The sequence below is a fragment of the Channa argus genome, chromosome 12 (assembly GCF_033026475.1).
Source record: "Channa argus isolate prfri chromosome 12, Channa argus male v1.0, whole genome shotgun sequence".
Taxonomy (NCBI): domain Eukaryota; kingdom Metazoa; phylum Chordata; class Actinopteri; order Anabantiformes; family Channidae; genus Channa; species Channa argus.
Genome location: NC_090208.1, coordinates 14,185,307 through 14,210,620, shown reverse-complemented (window position 1 = coordinate 14,210,620; position 25,314 = coordinate 14,185,307). Strand labels below are relative to the sequence as shown.

Genomic DNA, 25,314 nt, shown 5'->3' with positions numbered 1-25,314 from the left:
GGAGTTCTGTGAATGCTATTAGTTATGGTGGTTATGGTTGTTTTGTTTTTTTAACATTTTTAGATGGACTGGATGATGTGCCAGTCAGTTACAAATATCAGGGTAAACAATTTCCATGTTTTATACACTGTGGGGTGCTAACATTTACCTTTTGTAGTTATCTACCAAGCTGTCATGTAGGACTGAAAAAATAAAAAGGTTAATAACTTTGGTTCATTATTGCTTTTAATTACACATTAAGCCTCAGAATTGATCTACATACATTAATAACCACAAACAATGTCCCTGCCACCTTCTAGCACTAGCATAGAACAACAGCGGATGACCAGTTATATCTATAAATATACATGCACCAGCCATTTTATTAGGTACACCTGTTCAATTTCCTCATTAAGGTGTGTATTTAATCTGCCAATCACATGGGAGAAATTCAGTGTATTTAGTCACATAGACATAGTCATGATCTGATGAAACTCAAACCAATGAGAGTGCAAACAACCATGCTACACCCGCTATATAAAGTTTAAGCCCAATTTCTGATTTAAAGTGTAAATAGTATATCTCACACATCTTTTAGTCAGCAAGAGATGCTTTCTACAAACATAACAAAGCACAGCTTCTGCAGATGTAGAACAGGCTCAACAATCAAAATCGATGTAAAAATCTGTTGGAGCCTACAAAAGTAGACAACTGCTACAGCAACACAAGACAGTGTTAAAACGGGACATGTGGGTCTTGCATTGCAAAGTTTGAACCAGTGTTATTGTCTTTCTTTATCAAATGAACAATTTATAAAGTTTCTATTTTCTCTTAATTTTTCAGGGGCTTATGGCTAATTTTTTCGTATTGTAACTTCGTGTTTTATACTGTGTGTCACTTTTGAACAGTACATGTTTCCAATTGGTTAAAGTACAAAAGAAAAGGGCCTTGGATACACAGGGCTTCAGCAGAAAACTCCCGTCTGTCCACATTATGTTGTCCGAGAAACTAGACGTCGTCGTCGGGATCAGCTCGGCCAGAGAGGAAGAAGCAGAGCAGGACACAGAAGCCAACTGTAAGGAAGAGACCCAAGAGGATGTAGACAAAGGTGGTGCTCCAGAAGGCAAACAAGTAGAGTGTCTTGTTACAGTAGAGTTCCCCATGTGTGTTATTCTTGAAGTAGTTGGGCTCATAAATAGAGTAGATCCACACATTACCTAGAAAAGAAGACGAAATTAGAACTACAGTGAGTGATTTATCACAGTGTTCTTATCCACAATTACGAACATCAGGATGAGTATCAGAAAACTGTTTATTGCCAGACACAGTTAAGAACAATTAAGAATACAACAGTCCATGTTCGGGATGAGAGGGGGGGCTGGGTCCTTCCTGAAATCCACTATCTTGAGCTTTGAGTTGAGGTTGATCATGCTGCACCATGACACCAGATGGTCCATGTCACTCCTGTTGGCCGACTCGTCTCCATCAAAGATAAGCGCAAGGAGGCTGGTCTCATCTGCGAACTTCAGAAGTTTGACAGACTGGTGACTAGATGTGCAACTGTTGGTATACAGGGAGAATATCAGAGAAGAAAGAATGCAGCCTTGGGGGGATCCAGTGCTGATGCTCAAAAAGCCAGTGATATGCTTCCTTGGCTTAACAAACTGCTGTCTGTCTGTCAGGAAGTCCGTAATCCACCTGCACATGGAGTGTGGCACATTCAGCTGGGAGAGCCTGTCTTTGAGTGGAGGTGGAAAAATTGTATTGAAGGCAGAGCTGAAGTCCACAATCAGTATCCTGGTGTAGGATCCTGGGGAGTCCAGATGCTGGCGGATGAAGTGGGGGGCCATGTTTACAGCGCCAACTACAGATCCGTTGGCTCTGTAGGTGAACTGCAGGGGGACTAGAAGGCGGTCTGTGATGTCTATGAGGTGGGACAACACAAGGCGCTCAAAAGACGTCAGGGCCACAGAAGTCAGGGCAATGGGTCTGTAATCAAGTCCCGTGATCCTCGCCGTTTTAGGGGCTGGTAAGATGGCCGAGGTCTTAAAGCAGGCTGGCACATGCCAGGTCTCCAGTGAGGTGTTAAAAATGTCTGATTGGCACATTTCTTCAGGGTTGAGATATGGTACAGAAATGTGGACAGACAGGAAGTATTTGTTTTCAAAAAAGCAAGGCTACTGAGGTGACTGCTAACATGTGGCGTGTAGCTTTACGGTGTGCTGATTCTCCTAATGGATCTTAATGGAAGGAGTAAAACAGAGGACAAACAGCACAGCCTAGACAACCTTCCATCTGTAAGAGATAATGCAACTCGTAATGAAATAATGACAAGGTGGAGACAAAACGTACATCTAACACAAGAAGCTTTGGACTTTTTCATTACAAATAACTGAAATGAAGGTTTTAAACTGAGCTGAAATAATGGGTAGATTTGGTTCACTTGTGAACGATAAGCACGTAATATGTTTTAACGGAAATCCCATATAGTTAATCGATATCCAGCTTAAACTAATGCATTTAATTCAAATGCCCTGCAATACACCCTCTACGAAGAAGGTTATAAATATCCGTTTTAAAGAGCTGCTGACACTCCAGTTGAATCGCTTGGCCTCGCACTGAAACATGTTACTCTCTGATCTCTTTGGTGCAAATTCAGATCTGTGGTTTGTGTGTTCACAATCAGAAACAAGCATCTTCAACCATGTGTCCCTTCTGTGACCAACAGCTGTTTAAACTCACCAGCGATGAACCAACAGAAGAGGAAGAACGAGGTAAGTGAGTTCCAGCTCATGCAGACTCTGTTGAGGGGGTTCGTGGTGTCATCTTCGGCCTCCTGAGCACAGGGCAGGCAGGAGAGCACTGCCAGCACCAGACCAAACACCCCCACCACTATCAGATAGATAGGGATGTAGTGCTGCCGTGGGCAGTCATGCAGATATACTGACCCTGTCAGAAACAAGGATGATAACAGCACATTAATCAATCCGCATTTTCACAATATTCAGGATATCATTTATTCACCAGTGTAAAAATGTTTGTTTTATTTAATCATTAGGCCTACTTTATTTAAATGTTACGAATAAAATGTCTGTAAGCACGCTTCACTTACTTACCAATTGCAATCTGAGCAATGGGCATGACGCAAACAAACAACTTTGAACACACTGAAAGAAGAAAAGACATGTTTTAACTAGAAGCACAGACTCTTTGATACGCTTCTCTGCACGTGTCAGGCTGTCAGAGCTCACCCAGTATCGGCACTGATGGTTGAGGAGGGCTGCGGATGTTTTGGATAAGACGTCTGCTTGACATGATGTCTGCGGCGATGGGTCTAACCTTCAGAAGAAGATCAGGGCCTGAGGCACAAATTCAGTGTACACAATCATAAATGTCTGACAGTGACCTCTTTGTGGTTTGTCAACCACAACACACACAAAAAAATGCCATTTGAGTATGCGAACATAGGATTGTACTGATATTGTTGTGCACAACCAGCATCTTTAAAAAGCCGTACGTATAATAGAATCAGTTACACAGCCACCAAAATTCAATTAGCAAATACTTTATTTTGAAAAAAAAAAAAGCAAAAAAAAAAATGTAAAACCAGACTGGAACTGAGTGACAGATATTTTGAGTTTGCATTTCACAAAAGCCATCTTTTGGATTTTTTTGGTCATATTAGCCCGGACCAAAGGCAGGGGCAGTGGAAGTGACACTCCTAGTTTCATGCAGAAATGTACTGAAATGTGGATGTAATTTGTGGGTAAATCAATACATTTCTAATACATTTTTGCACAGAAAGAGAAGTGGATTTTGGCCTGTAAAGGGTAAAGCAAGTAAAACCAGTTTCAGGATTTAGAGGGAAACCTGACAGACCTACAAAATTGAGAATCTTTCCCTTAACCAATCTTTCTGACTCAAGACACATTTCGTGTTCACACAGGCACATGGCTTCCAAAGACTGAGAATAGAAGGAAAAACAATTTGTATTGTACGCATGTAGAGGCTTGGCTTCATTTCTAATAATAAAGTCAGTCTGACAACAGGAACAAGACACAACCACAGTGATCAGAATCAAAAAAAAAAAAACCTTAGAAAACAAGGAAGAGGAAAGAAAGAAGCTTAAGAATAAGTTTGGGGAGAACAAAACAATAAACTAGCCAAATGTATAAAATGCATAAATATAAATACATAAAGAAGTATGTCCATTCCAATCAAAAGATAAAAAAAAAACTCGAATATGACCGAATTGAGCAAATATGAGTAAATATGTAAATATGAGTAAACAAAACTACGACCTCGCCTGTTTTTATTTTGGAGGTTGCTCAACGTCCTGAGCGCCGCGGACAACTTTGACTGTCCTACTAACCGCGAAAAGTGTCCGTAGTGTCAAAGTAGGACAATAATATATGACAAGTTTCCTTATTTATTATGCAGCACTTACCTGGATTAAGGGGACTAACTTCGCCTGCCTTGTTTCCTGCCGCTTCGCTTCTGGAGACCTCCGCCTCCCGGGAGCGCGCACGCATAAAGAGAGGCGTGCACGCAGTGACCGGTTAGTCAACACCGCGAATAAAAGTAGAAATGTTTTCATTTCACATTCAAAACGAAGCTTAACATTACATTATTATACGCCTGTATGCGTCACATTGTAATAATAGATTCTTTTATAAAATCTCGTTAAGTCCACACTAAGTGTCTCATTTACAAGGATCACATAAACGGACGCAGGGATCCTACAGATTTTAAATAGTGATTGCATATACACTCTTTTAGTCGTCAGTAATGTAGAATATGATCCAGGCATATGTTCAGAGAGACAAAATATCCTTTCTCTGAGTTTGAACTGCATTAAAAAAATAATAATTTCAAATATTAGGCAAATATTAGGCAACAAGCTTTTTGTAGAGTGACAGAAAAAGGACAAAATATAAAATAAACGAATAAACAAAATTATACAATTGATATGGAACAATCTGTTGGCTTCCCATATTTAAGGACAGGTTTTTATCATTTAGAGCATTATTTTATTTGTTTTTAAGCATCCCAGTTGAACTTTGGGAATACAAATAGAAATATGGGAAAGGTTCACAACATAGACCTAAGCTATAAAAATTAAAAAGATGGTGTAAAATGTCTATAGAATAGTTGGACATGATTAAAATATCACAAGTTTCTACTGCAGATCCACTGCAGGTTATGGCAGTTTAAGGTCCCTCTCTTCCTAAAACCAGGACCCAAATGAAACACAATGCAGCTACCGATATACAAATGCTGCTAAATGAGGTTAGATAACAGTTTCGTGAGCTCCAGCGTTTTATCTAACATTTGCATAGTTTGCACTGATACAGGTGTGGACTGTCTCAGTGTATCAACGGTCAATAAAAATGCAAAATATTTTACTATGTAATTTTGTAATACAAATTTTATCAGATCTTTGGTCAGTTTTCTTTTACACTAAGAAAACAAATTTGTCATTGTGTAAAATTTTCAAAAAAATGTTTTTTTATTTAATCAAAGTGAATTCACACATAAACATTACAAAAAATTAAATAAAAGTAATAAAAGGATTACCATCTACTCTCAAACATCAACTCTTGATGGTGCACACATTATTCAGGCCACAGGAAATCTTTACGGTTTGTATCTTTGAGTTAAGTGACTTGTTTTATTGCAATGTTGCTCATTGAAAGTATTATACGGTTGCAAGAAAAAGAATTGACACTTCTTGACTCGATTCCAGGTTTGCTAGCACCTGTAGACATATAGTAAGCTCAGAAGTCTATTTGCAAGTATGTTTTCCTCTATACCTTTGTGTATTGTTCAATAAAGACATAAAGTGTTGTGTCTGTTTTTTATCAGCTTAGAAATATTATGATAGTATATAGGTATTTTTGACATTAATGAAGATCAGATTGCATTTCATGACCAATTTATGCAGAAAACCAAATAACTGCAAACTGTGCCATTTTTTTTAGAATTTATGTCTTTTAAAAGTGTAGTCCTTTAAAAAAATATTTACAAAAAGTATTTTGATCATTTAAACCTAATCAATCCAAATTTTGACTTATATACTATTAAAAGGACACATCTGTGATGATAAAACAAACAAATGCTAAAAGGATAATACAGATAATTTAAATTCAAATATAAATATGACAATTTTGAAGGCATTAATCAATAATCAGAAAGAACAAATATTGCACAAAAAACTAAATATATTAAATATAATAACACATATAAAAACTAATTTGGCAGCATTTTCTGTTTTGTCTGATAAACATGAAGGATAGACATGAAGGATGCACAATAGAACATTTAAATAATATACATTTAATTTAGGCTCATCATAGAGCAAAGACAATATTTCCTCAGTTTAGTTTCAAGTATCATTTATATGCAAATGCATTAATTTCAGCAAACTGCAGCACCTTTGTTTATTTCATAGGACCTGTCCAACATAGTTGCCATGACTCCATGTTGTTACCAGGGCAACCAGATGATGCTTTCATAAATCCGTGAGGCAGATGCTGGAGGATGTCTCAACATAGATACACCCGCGGTATCCTGAGTGCGACTGGCCCCCTTGTAGATCAATCACATGGCACCGACCCCTCTCGGACTCTGCAGACTGGAGGTGAGCCCCGCCAAGCACAGAGTCCCACAGCAGACCTCTGCTCCACAACTGCACACGGCAGACATTAGGATTAGGATCAATTGTACGTCCTTATGACAGCATGAATAAGTGTGTGCGTGTGTGTCAAACCTCGATGGAGATGTGTGTGTCAGGGTATCTTCGGTAGAAGATAGTTCTAAGGTTAAACTCAGGGTTTACTTCCTCTTTAAACACACGGGTCCTTATGGTGTCACTCTCACATCGAACTATGGCATAAACATCTGGAGCTGTGGATCATAACACACAATACCAGATGCTCTGAGAGAGAGTAAGGGACAAATTACATCTAGCAAGTCCCAAGAAAAATGCAACCACTAAATAATCAGTTTACTGACCATGAAACAAATACAACTATAAAAAGATGATTTAGCTCTGAAGAGCTACATAGAAACTTATACTGTCTTCCTTATTATTCCAGATAGTGTTGAGTAACCTGTCTGTTTGGGACTGCTGAGTCCTGACGCCCTGCGGAGATGGACTGTGGTCACTATGGTGGGTTGAGGTAGAAAACACTGGAAGACAGAAGGAGATGGCAGGTCCTCCCAGAGTTCCCTTCATGATGAGGATAAAAAGAACAACATTATAAAAAAAAGGTAACAGATTCAGTCTGACAGCAAATAAATGATCTGCAATACCTTTACATTAATATTAGCCTTAACTGATGGATGAACTGATGTTTTAATTGTTTTTGGGTCTAAAATATTTTTCATTTATTCTTTTTTATGTCTCAGCTCTGTTGATGACTGTAATGCTTTGCTTTGTATCTCAGCAAGGCCTTAAGGGCATTTCCAGAAATTTGGCAAAAATGTCTATGAATGTGACCGCAAACTACACATCCATGGCCCAAACTCAAATTCCCACTGTTAACATGAACGTGTTTCACACAAGTGTCTAATGTGATGAAGTTGTGAGTTTTGGTATCCCAAAGGTCAAAAGTCAATAGTCTGAAGACAGCTTGTTTCTCATTGAAAGCCAAATTACAACAGTCATACAGCAGCTACATGCCAATATAGTAATAACATAATACCTGAAATTACTTTTCAACTGTGTATACAGTTTTAGAGTAACCTGGACAGAGATGTATGAACAACAAGTACAGCTTGACTCAAAATTAGCTGGTTCCAGACAAAAATGGCAGAGTACATATGTTGGCCAGAAATAGTAGATGTTAGTTGGACACTAGTCAGTAGAAGATGGACCTTGAGACAAAGGTGGTTGGGTTTGCTAATAGGAAAAGTCTGTAATAGAATCAATAATCACCAAAAATTGTCTTCTGGAAAAAGTCAACAACTTCCAGCTAAGGTTAAAAGTTGGCCATGTTGTCGGCAGTCTCCAAACTTTATCTGGAAACAGGTGCCTCTCCTGGTTTGAAATGACTTGTCTAAATTTAAAGTGTTTCTGAGACAGACTTTTTTGCCAGCATTAAACATTGACACAAACATGTTACACACCTGAGCTGGACATGGGAATAAGAGAAGAGTCGTAACAGAAAGCGTCCGGTGGCCCCTGGCAGGAAGGTGGTGGGCAGCACAACATAGCGGCCTGGAGCCAGAGTTCCCCTCAGCGTTACACTGCGGGAGTCCATGTAGACGGAGCTAGCTGCCTGCTCCACTACACAGTGCACCCTGCTGCAGCGGTTCACCTCCACCTGTGGAAGCCAAGACATGAAGGAAGAGAGTTTAGAACTTAATCGAGAACTGAAAGGGTCGACGCATGTGTGGCCCGCTCACCTTCAGCACCTCAAAGCCGATAGGCAGGTTGTCTCCTGCTCCTTCTCTCCTGCGTATCCTTCTGTCTTCCTGCTGCAGACAGATCAGGACCTCCTCCTCTTTGCCTCTAACTTCAAGCATAAACTTTAGGACATGAGGAAAGAAGGAAAAATTATTTTCCAAATTCTTACACTAACACAAATTCGTTCTCTTCAGGTTTACCTGTGGATTGTGTAGGAAAGTGTCCCTGTGGTTGATGCATCCTCCACACCGACTCCTGTTATCCATGTGGGCCTCCCAGCTTCCAGTCAGGTTGCCATATTCTTCTTCTTTTGTCACTTGCTTCCCAGCCTTTTGTTTCCCACGCTTACCTTCTTTCTCTCTGTCTTGCTGACTCTCCCCAAGTCTCGTCTCCTTCCAGTTCCCTTGCTGCGTGGTCCCTCCAGGTTTAATGTTGTTGTTTCCCACAGTCAGTGCACTGTTACTCTGGAAGACAGTGGATGGACTAGTGGATGCACTAGAGTGACATGGAGCTAGAGCCCACTCTCCATAGCAGCGCACTTCTTTCCAGTGAGACCTTGGCCAAAGAAGAGCTCTCTCCACCAGGCGGCACACCACCACATCTGTGAAGTAGCGACAGAAATCCTCGAAATCCATCCTGAGGTGAAACAATCAGCAAAAGGTTTAAGTAGAAGTTTGTTGCAGAAGTATAGTTGTTATGTTAGAGCAGATGCCAGGTAATGTTCTCCTATCTTTTAACAAACAACAAATTTACCAGAATTCCCCTACATCTCGAATAGAAAGGCCCATTTTCTCCCTTTCTGCACGACTCATCTGCTGCCATTGTTGCGATCTGTGAGGACAATATTGTAAAAGGCCGCAGGTAAAAAGTGTATAGAGTTATATTATGAGGAACAACACACTGGAAATGACATGAAAAATGCAAGTAGCGTATCAACTTCTGGAAACCTTTATTGGGCCATTGGGCCATATCCTGTGATGTGAACAGCAGATGTTATCTAGTAAAACATTTCCACATTATTAAAAAATGCAGTGGCATTGTAAAATGATGTAAAACAGGCTGACACTGTTAAAAGTCAGCAGAGGCTTTTATTCCCAGAGCTCCTGCAAAATGCATGATGTAGTGAGCAGATGAAATCACCACAAAGGGTTCAAAGTGCCCTCACCCCTGACTCCAGTCACCCGTCCAGTCTGTGGTGCCCCATGGGTTCCTCATGCGCACCATGAAGAGTCTGGACATCCCACTTGTCTTCAATAGCTTCTCACATAGCCTCACTTTCTTCACCGCAGTGATGCCATAAGCATGTCCTCGCACCAGGCCACAGTCCATCACTGACTCCACTGTTTCCCCCTCTGCTGGCTGGGAAATATAAGTCATGTTATCATACGTAAAGGAAAACACATATTATACATGTGTTTTTCTTTACGTGGTCAGAACTTGACTGTACCCGTATGGAACAGGTGATGAGGGATTTGCATTCATGGGCCTTGGCTAACGTCTGGAAGAAAGTCCTCCTCTGATCACTGTGCAGGCTGAGGGCCTCACGATCCAAACTCAGAGGCTCGGAAACCCCGCCAGTAAAGTCGATCAGAGCCTCCGCTGTGTTTCCTCCCTCCAGGGCCTCGTAGCAGCCATTCAGCCTGAAAGGCAACCAGGAGTTGGTCAAAGATCAAAGCTCTGCTCAACGCAGTGTTTACCTTTCAAAGAAGAAGCATTGCTGCAAGCTTTAGTACCTCACTACACCAAGCCAAAGATCACACAGGAATCCCAAATTAAGTTTCACTATGTCACATATGTGGGGCTGGTTTGAAAACCAGATGGGTTCCTCAAGTGATCAGTTTTCTTAATACACACTTTAGTAAATAAAATTATGATAAAATCATCAATATATTAGTTTTATCGTGGTGACAGATTTACTGTACTTTACTTATACACATGCAATACCAACAGTTTTGCCAGCAGATGTCGCCAGTTTCAAATTTCTGACTTCCTCCAATGTTTTATAAACGTTATACTCATTAACTACAGTTTTGTGGTGTACTTTCTGAGTGTTTCACAGGTTTGTAAATACATTAAAAGTTGCTGCTCAGTTTGTGAGCTGTTGCAAGGCAATTACTCATTTACAGTGAGGCAGTGAGGTCAATAGTTGTCAGGGTGTTGCTAGGACTAGGGGGCTGCAATGGTGTTTCGAATAGTTACTATGGTGATGGTGGGTGTTTGGTAGGTGGTAGCTAGAAGTACTGTATTTTTGAAGGAATTACTTCCTGTGGCGGTCAGTTTTTGCACTTTGGTAGTGTGAGTGTTGCACTGAAGGTGCTTTTATCTGTCACCAACATGTCATTAAGGGAATAGGAACCCTTATCCATTGCAGCTTGGACAGCATTTTTCTGCTTGACACTGCTGTTAAAGTGTCCTGCACACAACAGCAAACAGAATCGTACTGGGAACCACAAACTTACAAAACACCCTCAGCATAGTTCGACAAATGTTAAAGGCCCTGAGCCTCTTCAAAAAAATAGCGACACCTCTGGCCCTTCTTGTAGAGCACTTCAGTGCTACCAGAGTCCAGTTAATTGTCAATAAACACTCCCAGGTAATCTGATAAAGGTGATTGTGAGCTTTTACTGGCTGCAATCAGGCTTCCTGGGCCTCCCTGAGGTGAGGTTTCCATTCCCCAAAATGGATGTAATTGCTTAGGAGAGTGGGCACTTTAACTGAGATGTAGTTCACTATTAGTTTGTGGTACTAGATTACAAATGTAGATACTCGGAGGACATACTGAAGTTGGGAGAAATCTTGGCCATTAACTGTGGCTAACAAGGGTGAGTGAAGGCAGCATTGGACCTAAAGAAAAGGAGAAGGTAGTGGGGTCCTAAACCCTCAAAAGGAATCAGTTGGTGATTAGCAGGAGATTATCTCCAAAGGCAAAGAATGGCCCTCAATTTATATGAGAAATATTCTGCATTTGATCTGCGCAATACTGAACAATAATGGATGTCCATGGCACAGACAAATAAGCTACACCAGGTAAATAAGGTATATCAAACACTCACTTGGCGTAGGCCTTCTCCAGCAGGGCGCTCCAGAACTCTCTAGGTGTGGCTGAGCGACAAAACAGCAGCACTCCATCACTACTGACAGGCAGACGGTCATCCACAACTACATCTGTCCAGTGTCCAAGGCGCCAAAACCGGAAATGAAAGATGCCTGCATAAAGCTCTGGTCGCTTAGGGTTCCAGTCTTGATCCATGTGTTCTGGTATCACCTGGCAGGAGGAGAACAGGCCATGAAGGAAGAAAAACAGGTATAAGAAAGGCAGAAAGGGGTAAGGCAGTAAAGGAAGGATGAATACTGATACACAACCTTCTTCCACAGAGATGGCTCAGATGCCAAGCAGGAAAAAGCAGCCAACATCCAGCAGTTACCCAGACTGCCTTGGTGTAAGTCACGAGTGCTGATCCCATCGACAAACAAACGAGGGTCTTTACATATCTCCTGGAGGAGAACCAGAAGAAAGAGAGATTAAGTTTATCTTAAAAACACACCTAAAACCAAGTTATCTGTTCCCTGCATCTTTGTTTAGTCTGTGTAGTTTTAATTTCAAACCTAACCTGCTCGTTTTTGATGTCTGCAGGTCTCCTGACTTTGCCTGGTGGTCCCTCGTCACCTGGACACTTTACATGCTTGTTTTTACACCCATTAAGTACAGCAGTCCACAACACATGCCTGTGTCCAATGTATCAGTATTTAAATAATCAATTAATAATAAATTCCTGGAGATTTGATATTGTCAAGATACTGTATGTGTGACATGCCCTGATTAGAGCATTTCATCGTATATGAGCCATCATTAAAAGCATCTCGACTGAACAATCTCAGGATTCCCAGGTATTTCATGCAGTGATGAGTGCGGCAGTTAGTAATGTCACAATATTTTATCAGGCGTGTGAGATGATTCAGAGTGTCAGAGCACTCCTAAGGACACGGATTCTGTCCACGTGGACCTGCTGATCTCAGTTGGGACAGAGTCAGGTAACCGTAGAAGTGCTGCTGGATGCACACACACTCATCTAGTAAGATACACACTTATGTTCATAACTACTTAAGGAAAAGACATAAACCTTCTCTAAGATGATCTTATGTTTATAGGAAGCACAGATGTGCATATGAGGCCACCTGGATTGCGAACTGGACAGTAACGTCAGCAAATGGGAAGTATGAGTGAGTTTTATGTTGTTGTGTGTCAGCAGAGTGAGGCGACAGATTTCACCCTGTCATCCGACTCCCTGTGTATACATGCTTTAAATTCCCGAGTGGAGCATTAGGAACACAATACCATTAACCCTTTCTCTTTAGAAATGAGTCAGCAAATTAAGAGCCAGATTGGTTTCACATTGGCCCACATACTAAATGGCCTTAATGAAGTACTGACCATCCTGCTAAAATACGACAAATTTTAATTTAAGTTCAGAGAATTTGAGGTTACATGCAGGATTTGAAATTTCAGTTCCCTAACAAGACTTTATTTGAGTGTTAAAGTATTTTAAATTCCATTTGCAAGGGTCTTGAATATTTAGAGATATTTATCCTAAATTACTAACCACAACACTTTTTAAAATTGGTTATACATAGTATCTTTCATGTTTCTGTGTGTGTTATTCCTATCCTATTATACAATATACAGCTGTGATGTGTATAGTAGGACTTCATGAGCAAGAAAAAGAAGTCAATTAAGATATACTGTGTTGTTCCCTTAGGCAAATACAGTATATCTTAATAATTATAGGCCTTACTGTCTCTACAGGTTTTCTGCAATTCTTAGATCATTATTACCAGTTATTATCAGTGTCTCAGAGCTCTTAAATATAATTAAGTAAACAGCACAGTGACCATGTTATTTAAATGGACATTATTATTAACAGAAAATATGCTTGTAAAATGTAAATTTGGAAAATAACCATCTTCTGAAAAACACACTTATTTGGATTTGTCATCTTTATCATGCATTTATCTTAAATTAATTAACACTTGTGCACTTTACAGGGTTTTTTTTTATGGGTTCATAAATAATTTCTAAGTAGTTTGCTAAAACATTTCCTAGAACAAACCATTTGTACCAACATGGTACTAATTTCAGCTAATGGTGAGAGTGATCAGTGGGTTCATGGCTAGTTATTCTACGATAAAACCTAGCACATCCTGGAGAATTTAATCCATACAGAAAGTAGGAGCACCTATCATTACATGTAAGTAACAAACACAAATTGAATAACTATTTTAGTAGAAGTTCGACTGAAAGGAAAAAATGAGTTCAACACAATGAACTGAACTACCTGAATTAGAACTTTGTCTCTACTTTTTCTAAATTGTTCTTTCCAAGAAACCCTCACTAATTTATTGGAAATAACACGTCTGTAAAGCAGTTTATAAACACTCACACATCCCTGTAGTTCCTAACATGTACTCGTACTATTAAAAGTTGTTTTGGTCACTGACTGTGGAAAACAAATAATTTGACCTTGACTATGACTGCTTTAATTGTGGGGTATTACTCCACCATCAAAGGCCACATACACAGCAACACCCATCAGCACTGTGCTAAAAACACTTGTGCTATTTAAATTGTCTGCTGCTTTTTCTGAACTTGACTGCATTGTAAACACATACACACTAATATAGCGGCCTATCAGCAATGGGCCTTACTCCCTGCGTGCTAATGTTTCACTCCCTGATGCCTCCCCTATAATAGATCAGCACCTTTCGGCTTGTCTCTTCAGGGGTCGCCACAGCGGAACACGTTCCGCGCGTTGATTTCTTACTGATTCACTTCCTTTCTCAACCCTCCCATTTTTTTTGTCAAGGCTCGGGAGTGGCACCAAGGTTGTCCTTGGCGGCTTAGCTCAGCCACACCTGGTGGGGTGGGATTTGAGCCCGCGGCCTTCTGCATCCCAACCCAGTACTCTAGCACTGAGCTACTGGCCCCCTATAATAGAAATTGCTTAAGCTGAAAGTGCGTCATCCATGGTCCTTCACTACATGTCGAAGTGTCCTTGGGCAAGACTCTGACGCCCAAGTTGCTCCTGGTGGGTCAGATGAGCACCTTGCATGGCAGCCACTGCCATCGGTGTGTGAGTGTGTGTGAATGGGTGAGAAACAACATTGTAAAGCGCTATATAAGTGGACATTTACCATTTTAATTAACACAGTCAAATAGGAATGTGGCGTGCTGGTGCTCAGTTTGGAAAATACTTCTTTGCAGCAGGATAATGTGTAACAAAAGAACGTACTTTGATTTATTCGGTCCACATCACACTCACCCTGGGCCGCTTCCAGGTGAGCCCTGGCGGAGGCTCCCTCTTGTAGAACAGGGACTGAGCAGATGGTGGGAATAAGGGGTCCTTGAAGAGTGCACCTCGACGCAGACAAGACCGCCTCAGCTTGTGAAAACTCTGACCCTGAAAGTCATTCACTTGCTCTGGCATTCTTGTTTTGAGAGGGGACACCTGAAAAAGGACAAATGTGTCAAAAAGGACTTAAAGGAAGATACTAAAACATGCTTCACTTAAGTAATGAAAGGTTACGCTCAAAGAAATCTGTGCAAACAAAACGGACAAATACAAACAAAATGGTCAAGGAATTTACAAAAAGAAAGAAGCAATTCAAAACAAATTTATAGTAAAACTTGCATTAGTGCAAAAATTTGCATCGTAGATTTGCATTGTTTATTTATGTTTGATGAACGAACATTTGTACTAGCTAATTGTGCGAAAAATATTATGCTGATGAAAAAAGTTATTTTTGATTTTTGCTATTTTGAAAATAATCAAATGCAAATTTTGCACCCAACTGTATTCAAGTACAAATTCAGGGTGCTTTCATTTTAATGCTATTATGACAAGTGTCTAATTCTCATTTTCTAGTTTTAAAAATCAAACTATTAATTGTACGAGACTATATTATTTAGAGACAATATCACCAGATTTATTCTGAATAAAAATAATGGAATCAGCTGCACGTCCTATACTGATGCATGAGTAATAATGATCTAACTATTGATCTCTGACTTTTACTATTAGTTTCTACACTATAATGCATGTTAATTATAAATTATTTAAAGCAAAGTTTTCAGCGCACTTCAACGTTTAATTGAGTATTTTGACAGCATGGTTTGAATACATATACCTAAATAAAGGAACAGATACGGTATTGCATCTGTGAACAGTCACTCTGAAACACTGGTGCTAAAACTTCAGAACGACATGAAACCAATTATTTTAACAGTCATCATTCTGTTTTAACAATGGATTTGCCTGAATACACAGAAATATTAAATACATCAGTCTCATATTCACAGATGTTTGATTTTGGTGACCAATGCGAGTGTGTGTTTGTGTGTGTGTTTGCTGGGGACAGGGGCAGTAAGGTAATGGTACCGTTTTAGTCATGAGTGAAATGAACCTGCTGGGGGTTCCTGAGTCAGGAGTTCATGTGTGTGTGTGTGTGTGTGTGTATATGTGTGTGTGTGTGTGTGTGTGTGTGTGTGTGTGTGTGTGTGTGTGTGTGTGTGTGTGTGTGTGTGTGTGTGTGTGTGTGTGTGTGTGTGAGAAGTAAATTCTGTGTCACTGATAGTACACCAGGTTCAGAGTGTGTCCTTAACAGGGTCAGGTCTCACGTCTTTGCTGTGCAGATGAGCAACACAGATGAAGCCTTGCAGATACTGAACAGGTCAAAGTTATCAATTATCAGTACGGTTTTATTCTTTCATGTATCAGATTTATCCAGTTAGACCAGCAAACATAAGAAGAAATTAAATAAACAAAGTATATATTTAAAAAAGTTTGAGACCTCTTAGTGGTAGCAATACCACAGAGTCGAAATAACAACTGTTTCAAGTTCTGCGAGATTACATTCAAAAGCAAAAGTAAGTAAGTAAGTAAGTAGTTTTGCAGAATGGCTTCATCCTTTCGGCTTATCCCGTGAGTTCAGGCTCATTTTTATAAAAAATGCATGTTAAAACATTGGAGCTCTTAACCTATGTAATAGTTAAACTCCCATTACTGTATATTTTAATGTCAATCTCCATCTACAACTCTCAGATAAACTAGTCTAGAAAGTATAACATTTCCTTCTGGAGTAAGTACCTCAGAATGTATTTAAGTAAAAGTACTTAGTGTAGTTCCTTTCCAACACTATAATCAAAGCATAAGAATTTCATGAAATTCTATATAGACGTGGACGAGGTCGGATAGTAATAAATATTGTACCATGGTGTTCAAATTCTTAGATGTAAATGTTACTGCCATAAATGTTCATATATATTTGCCAAAATACTGAGCACCCAACAAACAAATAGTCGCGGCAGAATTAGTCATCTTCAGAATAACAGATTTTATATCACTGGACAAATACAATTTACAGCACAGTAATAAAATCAACGTTTCATTCTGAAAAATCATCATATCAAGCTCCACTATAATCAAAAAAATACTTGAGTGTTTGCGAATATTGAGGATGTAAAACTTTTGACAGCACAAGAAAACATTAGACACTACTCCAGTTGTTATCTGGTGTATTAAAAAACCTGATTAGAGCTTCTTGCAGCCCAGGGCTGCTTAGCAATTTCAACCTTTTATAAATGGTTTGGAACCACGTGAGTGAATAAAGTCATAAACAGTAGTTTTACAAAAGTTTGAAGTCAAGTGTTTTACCTTTCTGTCAGACTGGAAGTTTATTCAGACGATTCTTGAGTCCAGACTTTGCATCCACAATCCTGTCTGCCTTTGGTCATTTTGGAAATCCTACAAAAAATCCTATATTTTTTTTTCAAGACAACCACAAAACAACCACAAACACGTCATAACAATTTACTGTTGCTTTTTTTTTGCTGTTAAAATCTCACTGACTGAGCACTTTCTTATTGTTTTTCTCAGCTTAGCAGCAGCGTTTGATACATTTCCACCATGAACGTATCTAATGTTTAGTTTCACTGGGAACTGTTTCCAAATGAAATGCTAAAAATGAAAACAACATGTGAGTTATTCTATCAGCTCAGGCTGTGAGTGCTGCAGGTCTCCTGAGACCATCTTTAATGACCGTGGATCATGTTTTTGTGTGTACATGTAACTGGCTCCATGCAGCCGTGACATGGGGAAGGGTGACACTGTTAGAGTCGAGGGCCTGTGTAATTGTATCTCCCACCACACAGACAATAGAAAGACAGTGACACCAAATGAAATAACTCACATCTAAAGCTTTTGAAAAGCCTTACCACAGTAAAATACATCAGCTCCTGCAGTTACTCTTGCAATTCACACACTTGCAAAGAACTTCTGTGTAAATTGTTGCTGGATAACATAAAGAGATGTGTTTCTTAGGAATCTGTGTGTGCGTCTGTATGTGCATATCACTTACTGTTGCTTGTGTTCTTCTGGTTACTGACTGTGTGCATTCTGTCTTCCCCTCTCCCTTGTCTCTCACTACTTGTCTTTTCTCTCCTCATTTTATCATGGCCTTGGTCTATCTTTCTCCTCTTTCTTCTTCTGTCTTATCTTTTCAGTGTCTTCTCTCCCCTCCTCTATCTTCTCCCGACACGGACTCCTAGAGTATCTGTTGCTGCCGAGTGTATTTCCCCTGACACCTGAGAAAGCAAGAGGCCAGCACCTTCTATTTTAACTGCTTCGCTCCCAAATACAAAGTTGAATGCCCCTGTTTCTGAGTGATTAACTGTAAAAATAACCTAGAATGCTTGTTGTAGCAAACCTACAGTACAGTGACTAATGAGATCAATATTAACGTAATTATAAAGTACATTCTCTTGAGGTTGGGATGTTATTTATCCTTGCTCAACAGTTTAGTATCTTCTGAATACCATTCCATGTAGCATACACTCACTGGTCACTTTATTAGGTACACCTGCAAAATCTAATGCAAGCCAATACGGCAGCTCTGCCACGAGTTCTACTTTTAGAAGGTTATAATTTTTGTTTACGTTGAAACTGTCAGAAAGAGGATATTATTTAAGGCCTGGTGGTTCAGTGGTAGAGCATCGGGTTGGGATGCAGAAGGCTGTTGGATGAATCCCACCCCACCAGGTGTGGCCCCGCACAGCCACCAAGGGCCACCTTGGTGCCGGTCCCGGCCTGGATAAAATGGGAGGGTTGTGGCAGAACATGTTGTCGCTGTGGCGACCCCTGAAGGGAGAAGCTGGAAGCCGTTGATCTTGATAAGGGCATTGTGGAGTTGCAATAGAGTGCATTATATTAAGAGATTATTCAAATGATCTGGCCACATTATTTGAAATGTGTAAGTGAATGTAATGGTATTCAGAAGGTTTCTTACTTCAGGTTACTTGTTTTTACCTTTACCCCTATATTGTTTTGTATATTTTAAAACATAAGTATTTCTGCAACAATATCAGTACATAGATATTGTTTGACTATAAAGTGAAAAAAATCATTAGTTACAAATAAAAGTGAGAGCTTGTGTGGTTACAAAAGAAATGTAATATAAAGGTAAAACTGTCACTCCCTCCAGGAAAGACACAACACCGAAGCTCTTTGCAACTGATGGATTTATTCCCTCTTAATTAGCGCTTGTTGCTCTTGCTTTAGGTTTATCCACCGTCGAACTATTAAACATATAAAACATCACATAGACAAATCACGTTGTACACGTAGTGGATAACATAAACATTAAATGCGTAAATAAAATGTAAAACGGGATGCAAACTTATTACACATACCTCGCTGGCTGTACATCCAGGAGAGAATGAATTAAAATAAATATAACAAAACAAAAAACAACTTATGAAACTCAACACATCACGTAAGACACCATAACTTCAGCTCTTTAAATTACCGCTCCACATGTTCTTCTTTTACCGAGCACTTGTCTTAAAAAAGTGTCCGTGTGCAACAAGGAGAAAACCTATAGTTCCTACCTAAACAATTAAATGAATCACACAAACATCCAAACAATATGCAAACGACACAGAAAATTACATAAATAATATTTATGGCATTTAAACTCCCACCAAATCACATTATTGTGATTTCACTGTTGAATGTTTCTCTTTGGACTAGTTTTATGATGTAAAGTTCTGCTTCTTGCCTTTCCTCAACACCTGTGGTTTCTTTTGGTTTTGGTCTAAGTCCTTTAATTTGTTGAGCAAAGCACTTAAGACGAGCAATAGCCTTGACGGCTCTATTCCAGTCAGAAAACTTTGTCATGCGGTCTAACAGTGTCCTATCTACCTTTACACTGGTGTTGAGCACCTGCACCTTCCGAAGTTCTGGATCATCTTTACTGACCTCTTCCACCACTGTACCTATGGGTAGCTCCTTTTCCCATAGAAAGTCTGGGCCAGTGAACCAGTTTGAAGCAACTAGTTGTTCTGCAGTTAGACCTCTGGAAGCATGGTCTGCAGGATTATCTTCAGACTGCACAAAATGCCATTGCTTAGGGTCTGTACTGGACTTGATTCTTTGGACTCTGTTTGCCACAAACACATGAAAGCGTCTTGCATCATTATTTATATATCCAAGAACTACTCTTGAATCAGTCCAAAAATGTTCTTGAAGACCATTTATTTCAAGCTCATCTCTAAGAACAACACTTGTCCTTGCTGCTACCACTGCCGCAGAAAGCTCAAGCCGTGGTATTGTGGTTATCTTAGTGGGAGCAACACGTGCCTTCCCCATAACAAGTGAGCAATGGACATCTCCGTTAGCATTAATTGCTCTAAGATATGTACACTCCCCATAACCTGTGGCACTCGCGTCTGAGAAATGGTGAAGCTCATATTGCCTGACATCAGTGAAGTTTACTGGTAAATAGCATCTTCTGATCCTTACTTTAGACAAATTTTGAAGGTCTTGTAGCCATGACATCCATTGTGTTCTGAGTTCTTCTGGAAGAGACTCATCCCAACCAACTTTATCTTGACACAGTTGCTGCAAGATTTGCTAGGACAAAGGGTGCTAGGAATCCCAAAGGGTCATAGATGGAAGCTACTGTCGACAACACACCTCTTCTAGTTAGTGGCTGTTCTTTGACAGTAATTCTAAATTGGAAGTCATCAGAGAATACGCACCACTGAATACCAAGGGCTCTCTCAAAGAGTGGTTCTCCCAAAGCCATATCCAGGGTTTTGATACTATCAGCACACTCTTCCTTTGGTAATGCTTGTATTACATCCTTGCTGTTGGAAACAAACTTATGTAGTCTCAGCTTGCCTGTACTGCAAAGTTCTCTAGCTTCCTTAATGAGTTGGATTGCCTCAGCATCAGAAGTAACATTCACCAGTCCATCGTCAACATAAAAACTCCTCTGAATGAATTTAACAGTACTTTGACTGAATTGATCTTGACACTGAGCGGCTAAATGTTTCAGACCAAAATTGGCACACCCAGGTGAGGACGCTGCCCCAAACAGATGAACCTTCATCCTAAATACTGATGGTGTTGATTCTAGATCATTGCTCTCCCACCATAAGAACCTTAAATAGTCTTGGTCTTCACGTTTAACATGGAACTGATGGAACATGCGTTCCACATCGCACATGACGGCAATTGGGCCTTTACGAAACCTACAAAGAACTCCTAGCAAGGTGTTTGAGAGTTCTGGGCCTGTAAGAAGATGATCATTCAGTTATGTGTCTTGAAATCTTGCTGAACAATCAAAGACTACACGTATCTTCCCAGGCTTTTGAGGGTGGTATACACCATGATGAGGAATATACCAGACTGGTTTGTTGTTCAGTTCTTCTTCTGGGACCTTTTCTGCCTCACCACGAACTATGAGGTCTTTCATGAAGTTCTTGTAGTCAGTGTAGTATTTCTGGTCTCTCTTGAATCTGCGTTTCAAACTTGACAAACGCTGTACAGCACATGCTTTATTGTTGGGAAGGTTTGGCCTATCTTGTTTGAAAGGTAAGGGCATCTCGTAATGACCATCGTGTTTATGCTTTATTCCATTCTTCATCTTTGTGAGGAAGTTAAAATCTTCCTGAGAGAGAGTTGCTTCTCCAACATCTCTTTCACTGAAATCGGATTCTAGCATCTTGATTACATTATCTGGAATGGTCATTTCTTTGATTTGAGTCTTACACACATAGTGAACCTCACTTCTGAGTTTAACTATTGTTGTAGGTTCTGGTATCACCTGCTTTACAATGATACGATGACTTACTCCGATAGCATCACCATAGTTCTCACATGGGACACCATAGCTCACTATGCTCCAACCTAAATCTGTTTTTTGTGCAAAGGGTTGGTTTTCTTCTCCACTTACAACTTCTCTAGGTAATAAGGCTTGTGGGCAATTATAACCAATCAAAAGACCAATCTCACACTCCTTCTGTGGAGCTATGTGTTTTGCAAGATGTTCTAAATGACTCCATGCCTTAGCAGTCTCTGGAGTTGGAATATGTGTCCGATTGGCAGGAATGAACTCACGAGTATAAGCTGTTGGTACTGTGATCTTCTTAGATGAATGTAGTCCTCTTATCTGTAGACCATTAAGTCTTTTACAGGCAACAATTGTCCCTTTAGATGACATTGTCGATAGTTTTAGCCTTACTTGTTCTGTGTCCATGTTTAAAGCATCAGCTACTTCTTCAAGAATGAATGAAGAGTCACTCTGTGAATCTAACAGAGCGTAAACAAGTACTTCATTGTTTGGATCTCTTGGTGATGACACATACACAGGAACTATAGCTGAAGTCTGTACACTGTTACCTTCTTGTACAACTCTGTTGGATGTGATTTCTTTGGTGAGACTTTGTTGTACTGATTCTGTCATTCTTTCCTTACTGCAATCTCTCCATTTAGATTGTTCTCTTTTAGCTCCTTGTTCTTGGTTTGAGCGATCTTCATGTAAACATGTGGGATGACGTTTTGAGCAGACTTCACAAACCATCCTCTTGTTACATTTCTTAGACTGATGGCCTGTGCTCAAACAGCCGAAGCATAGTTCTTCGTCCTTAATAAACTTAATTCTGTCTGCAACTGTCCTTTCCAATAATTTATGACACTTATGCAAACCATGTCCCCTTTTCTTACAAAACAGACATGTAACTACGTTTCTTTCACTGATATTTGTTGTGAATATCTTGGTACCAATGGGTTGGTTCTTAAAAGGTACGGTGTTCTTGTTCTTTGTCTTCACCCTTTCTGATTCCAATGCTTGATAAGATGTAATAGGATTGCAAGCAATACTAGCTTCCAATGAAAGGAATGTTACAAAATAACTGAACCTTGGGAATCTCCCATGTTCCAGTTGATACTCTGTGGCCTTTCTGTTCCATCTGGTGCTTAACCAGTCAGGTAGCTTGGCTGCCAGTTTCTGATTCTCATTTCCATCATCAAGGATTTGTAGACTCTCATTCTGATTCATAGCGCATTCACAACTGCACAAGAAGTCCACAAATTTCCTTAACTCAGAACTTTCCTTTGAGGCTATTTTTGGCCAGAAATATAGCTTGTCTCTGAAAGCCTTTGCAATGACAAATGGATGTCCATATCGTTCACTGAGCATTTTCCAAGCTGCATCATATGACTCTTCTGAACCAATTAGAAAATAACCTTCTAAGGCCTCTCGAGCTGGTCCTCCAATATACCTCTGAAGGAAGAAGATTTTCTCTGAGGTTGGAATGTTTTTCTGCTCAATCAGAGTCTGAAAGGATGCCTTCCAATGAGCAAACTTAAGTGGATCTCCATAAAAGACTGCAGGTTCTGGAATGGGAAGCCTATTTGCTGATATGGCCTCAGCCAAAACCTTTACAAGCTCTCCTGTTTCAATTTTGCTTGCACTGGTAGGAGCCTTTGGTGGTTTTGGTTGCTGATTTACATTGTTCACTTGCATGTCTTTCTGCGTAACTGTAAGATGTTCAGAGCTGTGTGCTACAAAACCCTTAATCTGATTGATTTCACCTTCATCGTAAACTTGAAGTTTTGCCTTGGCTGCATTTAGCCTTTTCAACTCTTCTAAGCGCTCAAGCTCCCTCTTTAAGGTTTCTACAGACCTTCTTCTTGCAGCATTCTCTTCTTGTTGTTTCTTTAAGAGAGAGGCCCTTTCTTTCTCTCTTTCTATTCTGCATTCCGTTTCTTCCTTTTCTTCTTGCAGGCGATGAGTTAATGCAGCAGCTTCTTGTTCTGCAATTATCCTTTTTTCTTCAGCCTCAAGGTTGTATAGTCTCTGTTGATAAGACTCTTGTTCAGTCATAATCTTTAAAACGGCTTGTGTGGCAGCATATTCAGCAGCAGCTTCTTGTCTTTTAATTGAGGAAGTATTAGAGTACATAGAATTAACCTTAGAACAGCTGGAAGCAGAAGGTGAAACACTGGATACAGAGGATGCAAATACTGATTTTGCGTCAGGCCAAATGATCTGTTCCTCTGCTCCTTGAATTTGAGACTGAGCGTTTTGCACTACAATCTCAGTAATTGATGTACAGTTGTCCATCTTGCGACGCATGTCATGAGCTGGGCGATCAATTTTTCTGTATTCATCATAAATACTGTTCAGCTCAGATAACTCTCTTTGAATGCTGACAATGTGCTCCTGTAGAATATCTCTGGGATCTTGTTTTATTACAGATTTTTTAGCAACCTTGGTTAAAGCTTTCCATCGTTCATAAATGCTGTCAAAGTGTAGCAGGAGAACCTTAAGCTTTTCTTTCTGAAATTCCTTTCCCTTTTCTGTTAATGTTCGGGCTCTTTCACTTCTACGAGGCTCTTCAGACGGTGATGTTGGTTGTGGAAAGCTTGACACATCCACCTCTTGTTCTATGCCAGCTAACACACTCTGAGCTTCTTTACTTGTATGAGACATTTTGTTACAAAACTATTTCAGAGTGATAAAGGCCCTTAACTACATTGGTTTGCAACTTCTTAAGCATATATGTTAATTAAACACATTACTGTTTCCAAATCGTTCTACTATAGTAGGTAAACATCAAATTTGAATAACAAAGTAACAATAATATAAACAAGATGCTTATAGGAACACTAGAGTGAACATTAGAAACATTGAACCGTAAATAACCCTTAAAATTCAATTCAATATACTTAATGTGGCAAGGAATACTTCTTTCAAATAATCAATCACTTTCTTCGCATTCAATACCTTCACAATATTTCAATTATTATTAATCCTCTAATATCAGTTATCAGTCCTTGTCACGTTCAAGACACACCTTAGGTGTCTATCTTATGAACATCTTCAGAAAACTGATGAACTTGGGTGTCTTTAACGTTTTTCTAATGTCTTATCTGAGTTCCGTGTCGGCGAGCAGTCGGGACTCTTGCAAGATCGAGAAGATTCGGCAGGTTCGAGTTCGACTGTCACTCCCTCCAGGAAAGACACAACACCGAAGCTCTTTGCAACTGATGGATTTATTCCCTCTTAATTAGCGCTTGTTGCTCTTGCTTTAGGTTTATCCACCGTTGAACTATTAAACATATAAAACATCACATAGACAAATCACGTTGTACACGTAGTGGATAACATAAACATTAAATGCGTAAATAAAATGTAAAACGGGATGCAAACTTATTACACATACCTCGCTGGCTGTACATCCAGGAGAGAATGAATTAAAATAAATATAACAAAACAAAAAACAACTTATGAAACTCAACACATCACGTAAGACACCATAACTTCAGCTCTTTAAATTACCGCTCCACATGTTCTTCTTTTACCGAGCACTTGTCTTAAAAAAGTGTCCGTGTGCAACAAGGAGAAAACCTATAGTTCCTACCTAAACAATTAAATGAATCACACAAACATCCAAACAATATGCAAACGACACAGAAAATTACATAAATAATATTTATGGCATTTAAAAAAACTTTAAGTAACATATATTCTGTTATGAGATTTCTTCTTTTAACACTCCGCCTTAAAATCGAAACATCGGGCCT

The 25,314-nt window shown here is 39.6% G+C and overlaps 2 protein-coding genes across 3 annotated transcripts; both read right to left on the bottom strand.

The window, feature by feature from the left end:
* Nucleotides 1-207: 207 nt before the first annotated feature.
* On the bottom strand, nucleotides 208-4,516 carry LOC137137795 (transmembrane protein 272-like). Its single transcript, XM_067524453.1, has 5 exons — nucleotides 4,427-4,516; nucleotides 3,231-3,338; nucleotides 3,096-3,146; nucleotides 2,722-2,928; nucleotides 208-1,196 (listed from the first exon to the last, which is right to left on the bottom strand). Exons 1-5 carry the CDS (start codon nucleotides 4,509-4,511, stop codon nucleotides 988-990), a joined length of 660 nt encoding a protein of 219 aa, XP_067380554.1. The 5' UTR covers nucleotides 4,512-4,516; the 3' UTR covers nucleotides 208-987.
* Nucleotides 4,517-5,532: 1,016 nt separating this feature from the next.
* On the bottom strand, nucleotides 5,533-25,231 carry LOC137138042 (calpain-5-like). 2 transcript variants are annotated; one of them, XM_067524947.1, is made up of 15 exons: nucleotides 24,954-25,231; nucleotides 17,801-24,839; nucleotides 17,098-17,199; nucleotides 14,707-14,892; nucleotides 11,753-11,884; nucleotides 11,443-11,654; nucleotides 9,837-10,029; nucleotides 9,555-9,748; nucleotides 9,143-9,220; nucleotides 8,590-9,025; nucleotides 8,389-8,511; nucleotides 8,110-8,306; nucleotides 7,092-7,210; nucleotides 6,749-6,885; nucleotides 5,533-6,667 (listed from the first exon to the last, which is right to left on the bottom strand). In XM_067524947.1, the coding sequence occupies exons 4-15, from the start codon at nucleotides 14,869-14,871 to the stop codon at nucleotides 6,491-6,493; spliced, it is 2,163 nt and encodes a 720-aa protein (XP_067381048.1). In that variant the 5' UTR covers nucleotides 14,872-14,892; nucleotides 17,098-17,199; nucleotides 17,801-24,839; nucleotides 24,954-25,231; the 3' UTR covers nucleotides 5,533-6,490. The 2 variants fall into 2 exon arrangements, with proteins under 2 accessions (XP_067381048.1, XP_067381046.1); XM_067524945.1 differs by having other exon boundaries at nucleotides 17,098-17,187.
* Nucleotides 25,232-25,314: the final 83 nt, after the last annotated feature.